The sequence below is a fragment of the Phallusia mammillata genome, chromosome 7 (genome assembly GCF_965637545.1).
Source record: "Phallusia mammillata chromosome 7, kaPhaMamm4.hap1.1, whole genome shotgun sequence".
NCBI classification, from domain to species: Eukaryota; Metazoa; Chordata; class Ascidiacea; order Phlebobranchia; family Ascidiidae; genus Phallusia; species Phallusia mammillata.
In genome coordinates, this window is record NC_137258.1 from 10518673 (window position 1) to 10523667 (window position 4995).

General features: G+C 39.9%; 1 protein-coding gene across 2 annotated transcripts; it reads right to left on the reverse strand.

The window, feature by feature from the left end:
* Nucleotides 1-1726: 1726 nt before the first annotated feature.
* Nucleotides 1727-3832, reverse strand: LOC145237143 (uncharacterized). 2 transcript variants are annotated; one of them, XR_013861954.1, is made up of 5 exons: nt 3639-3832; nt 3451-3571; nt 3152-3301; nt 2006-2179; nt 1727-1920 (listed from the first exon to the last, which is right to left on the reverse strand). XR_013861954.1 is itself a non-coding variant. In XM_080099905.1 (4 exons), exons 1-4 carry the CDS (start codon nt 3753-3755, stop codon nt 2142-2144), a joined length of 426 nt encoding a protein of 141 aa, XP_079956031.1. In that variant the 5' UTR covers nt 3756-3832; the 3' UTR covers nt 1955-2141. The 2 variants fall into 2 exon arrangements, 1 of the variants encoding a protein (XP_079956031.1); XM_080099905.1 differs by lacking the exon at nt 1727-1920 and having other exon boundaries at nt 1955-2179.
* Between the last annotated feature and the right edge of the window lie 1163 nt (nt 3833-4995).

Genomic DNA, 4995 nt, shown 5'->3' on the forward strand with positions numbered 1-4995 from the left:
CATATCAATGGTCTAAGAGCGGTTTGTGACATCACAGACAAAACTATAAAATATGAATTATGCGCAAACAATTGCTTTCATTGTTAATTGCGGCGAAATAAAAACTCTTTGTAGCGGTTGCGACATAATTTGTGCAAACTTTGCAATAGTTGCTCACCAAAATAGCTCGGTTTTGACTCGCTAGCTCAAAGGCTGCGAGGAAGTTAAAATGTATAGCAACCAAATCCCACTGTATTGACAAATCATGTTCGGACTTTGTAATATTTCCTGTCGCAGTTAATTAGGATGCAGAGGCGACTTTGTGATCTGGTGTTTGCGAGCTTTAACCGTATGTTTTGTACCGCGCTGTGATTGGACGTTACTTTCTGTGGAAATTTGTGCCAGAGCCAATGGCCAGAGCATAGTTGTGCAGTTTAATACCACGTGTTATGAATTGATAAAACGCACCGCTAATGTAATTGGTCACAACAGTTTTAGCCCAACAGCAGTTAACTTAATTTGCTTGCTGTCCAAAATGGTTACTTAGAGTTATGTGTTTGTTGCTAATAGAACTTGAAATTATGAGTAAAGGTTGTTATTATTACTTTCTAACGACTTGTTTTGTTTCTTAAACCTTCTATTTGAATAAGCATGTTGATTGATTGAATAAACAAACTGAGGTGCAAAAACCCTTGTTGATCGAGACTCATGACATTGATTGATGAAGAAAACTCTGAAAGTGAGGACGAAAGTACAGGTAGCCTTTATCTACCACACGTAATACCGCTTGGTGTGCCACCGCGCCGTCCGCTGGTTTATTACAGAAACGTATACAGAGACTGGTGCGCTAGACTGTTTGTTCTAGCAGACTATTTTGAACTCCCGCCTAGGGAAGAATTCATTGAAAGTGTTTTGACTAAAGACATTGCCGTGCAAATAAGTTCATTCAATACCAACCGAAGGTATATTACCACAACGTATAGCTTCAATCAACTAATCATCAGAGATCCAGACGAAGCTGATCGTTATCACGATCTATACGCTATACGTAAATTTACCAACGTAAGCGCTGTGTTGTTAAGCAGGTTACGAAGGCCATTTACTACACCTTTGTACCCACACCTTGAACAAGCAAAAAAGATTTTAAAGACAAAACCTCATAAAGGTCAACGAAAAAAAGCGCCTTCAACCGTTGAAGAGCCCAAGACTTTGGTTTGGAAAGAGCCGGCCTAGAGTGTTAATAGAGTGGTGTCTAGCTTGCATAATTAAGGTCTTTGAAAGCGTTTTGACATATCAGGGCGCATGTGGCCCGCGGCTTCAAGGCAGCTCAAACATTGGCCCAGGACAAAGTTTGAGTTGGAGACCCCTGATTTAGAGCAGCTCCGGTAATGAGTAAAGTGAGAATTCCCCCTTCTACGTCCTAACCCATTGTCCTGGAGGTATAGCAGGGAAGGAACGACCACGACAGGAGAGACGGCACACAGAACGAAACTGCTCAGAAATATAAGTATTTTAACAATAGGAGGATGTCTAAAAGACGACATAGCGGCGGTAGAACTGACTGTTTGCCGGTTTTGCCCGTTTTGTCAGTTTTATAGTTTGACCTTTGAACTTGTATAAAAGTGCCTGAGAATCTCAATTTTATGCAAAATTTGGTTGGCAATTTGTGTGAACTGATTTAGCCCATACAAGTTACTTAAATGAAAAAAGCAAGGATTCATTTGCACCATGTTTAGTTCAATTTAACCTTGCGCAGTGTTATACAACCGCAGAAATATCACTTTCATTGGGTGGGTCCCAATGGGTGACTTACCCGATGACGAATCCCCAGTTCCACGGAAAGCTAATCATTAATGTGGAGAATGCAGCCACAACAATACATTCGATAATAGATATCGAAATAGCAAATCCCAGCAGAATCCACTTAAGCTTCAAGAGCGCCTGTGGTTTCAAGTACAAGTCAAACAAGTGACGGGCAAACTCTGGCCGCAAGATCATATTCCGTGTTAATAAACAAAAATCTTACCTAGAAGTGGTGGTAGGGGTGGAATTCCAGGCAAAGGAATGTGACTAACTAACCAGCCTGCTGCCATGCAAGATAGTAACAGAACAATGATACCGAACAAATTTCCTCCAGGAAGTGCGTCTTCCTTTGCAATGTTCTAAGGGACTCCCCATGATAAAAACGCCAGTACCACTACTGAAAAAAAATGTTTCAATAATTTGACAACATCACCTATTCTCCTGTGTCAAACTGGATGTAAGTGGTATAGTTGTTGTACACTCAAAGAATGTCTGTTTAATACAGAATTTTCGGTGCAGGGTTTTTGGGCAAATAGTGGTCTTGTTCGACTTCGTTTGTTGGGCGTTGGGGAAGTTTTCTAAACTGGAGGTTAACTGGGGGTCGCGCAAAACGAAGAGGGGGTTTATACTTATTTTACATGAAGTATAAAACCTCATCTCATCATGCTTGAATTTTCTATGTGAAAATATCTAAAATAGTGCCAAGCATAAATAAATAATCCACGAAACTATAAATCAGCATGGAGCCAGAAACAAACGCTTCACGGTTTTGAAGCCGCAAGTTTTTGCTTTGTTTTGTCATTTTAGCTGTTTTACTGTGCCACAAAAGTGCTCCAGGTGAAGGAATTTTATGTTCAAAATGTTTGACTTTCACCATTTGAAAAACCCCGGGTCGGAAAATAAGACTGCGCATGGGCTCGAAGGCGGAAATATAAGCGATTTTGACGCCGTGCGTTTGTGAGTTAACTTGTCAACGTCGTTACGTGACAACTGAAAAGTTTTAATTAACCACTGAGGTCGATTGAATACCTTCGCGATAGGCGCTTGTCTGGTTGTTAACAAATATTTGACCTCATCAGGTAAACCTGATTGCGAAATGTATTAGCAAAAAACAATCGTATGAACACACAAATGGTAGTCACAGCGTCGGTTCTGGCAATAAACAAGGCAAACTGGTGTCAGACTCTGGCATTTTATTTTTCAAAATCGGTCTCACGTGAGCGGCGGTCAATCGCGCATGATCATGGTCCGCCAGGTTTAATCTCATAAACAACGAAATCAAATATTTTTTACACTATCTAACTATATTTTCTTGATTTGACAAGGAAAAGGAAATGAACTTCATGTTTATGCCACGAGTGGTACTTACTGATGCAAATAAACTTTGCAATTTTTCCATGAGGAGGACAAAGAAATAGCCATCTACATTTAGTTCCACAGGAGTCTTCTTCGTGGGGATGGTCGAAATTTTGGGTCATGCAATATTGGCAAAGATGGGCCAGTCTATCGCAAAACGACTCTAAAAAAACCAAATTCATGACTTTGGCTTATTGTGTGACCTGGCACACGTAGTAAAAAGTATCCCACTTCGAAATTTATCTTTTTCTTTAGTTTTTATGAAAGTAAACCAAACCTATGTACGTGAAACATTGTATCACTGTTGCATACCTTTGCTTTGTCTTATGGATCCTGAGCTGTAAGATGAATCGGAATCTAGCTTTAACAAGGATTTCCTTTCCTCTCCACCATTGCTGATCACAATCGCATTTGTTGAATTATCTTCTAAGGGCTTTAAAAAGGCGACATTTAAAACAGGCCTCGATATCAAATTTACGAAACTCGGTGTTTACAAATACCTTTCTGTAGGATTTGTCTTCAACGTCCAGTACAGTTTCTTTGATTACCGCGTCTTCGTGCATGTACCCGTTTCCGGAATGTTCTCCCGACACAGCTGGGCTCGGATAAGGGGGCATTACGAAACCTTCGTCTCAGTTCATAGTTATTTCGGTGTCGCTTGAACCCATTTGCTTCGACAATGTTATGCGAAACTGTAATTCTATTTAAACGCCGATATAAACGGTTTGGGTGCCCGCTAACAAACTAGATAAAAAATATTGTCGTAAAAACATTCAACAAAGTTGAGGGCTGTTAAAAATCGAAATAAGATTTGAATAGCGGATTGACATACTGGTTTAAACATTAGCTGTCGCTGTTCAAACAGTAAGGTACGGATATACGAAAACATAATGCAGTCATAGTGTACACTGTTTTGCACACTGTCAAAGTATACGGACGTTCGTAGTATGACCAGTTGTTAGGTCAGAAGAAGGAACCGTGTTACATGATAAGGTCCAATGAAATAATCAAAAATAAAGATATGTTTGCTTTGAATTTGTTAACAACGGAAACAAACTTGTCGCTACACATATAGGGCCCTACAGATTGGACATCAAACCATCAATGGTGGTATAAAGACCGTTTAACGTTTCTAGCCATATTGAAACGTTTATACAGCTTACAGCTAAATACCAGTTAAACAACAAATAGTTACCCACTGAAGTCCAGTTTTTGCATAACAACAAATAAAAGAAAGCGACAAATGTTCCTTGGCCTATTTCTACAAGTGCAATTATCAAACACGTATACGCGAAAAATATGAGCCTGTCTGCTTAGCGTCACTCTTATACTTTTGTGGTTTCCAAAAAAATTAATTAATAAGAACAACAATTTGCACGATTCTTGATCAAATATTGGTGCAACGCAATCATGGTGTTTGACTTGAACACCGACAGACGCAGACAAAATTCTACCTCCCAGATATCCTGTGCCCCTGTTGTCAAGAGTAACGTTTTTTTGACAGTTTTTTTCATTTAACGCAACTTTTTGTGCAAATATATTACGAGCAATTAGTTTACTTTTTTGGAGTAATACTTCCGTACTTGTTATTCTGAACGACATATTCGCGATGGAAGTTTGCCGTACTGTTCGATAAACCCTCGTCACCAACAAGTTGCGCGTCCTTATCTGAGTAGACGCAACGATCGACCCGCATTTATATTTGACCTTCGATCACCTCCGACCCGCTAACCTGCGCGCAATATTTGCTAATACGTGTGTACGATAAGCGACTGGCAATAAAGTGGAGAGCGGGAATTTATATTGATTTTCTCCGGGAAACAAAGGCACTGTATTGGGCGGCGTGGAACGCAATTG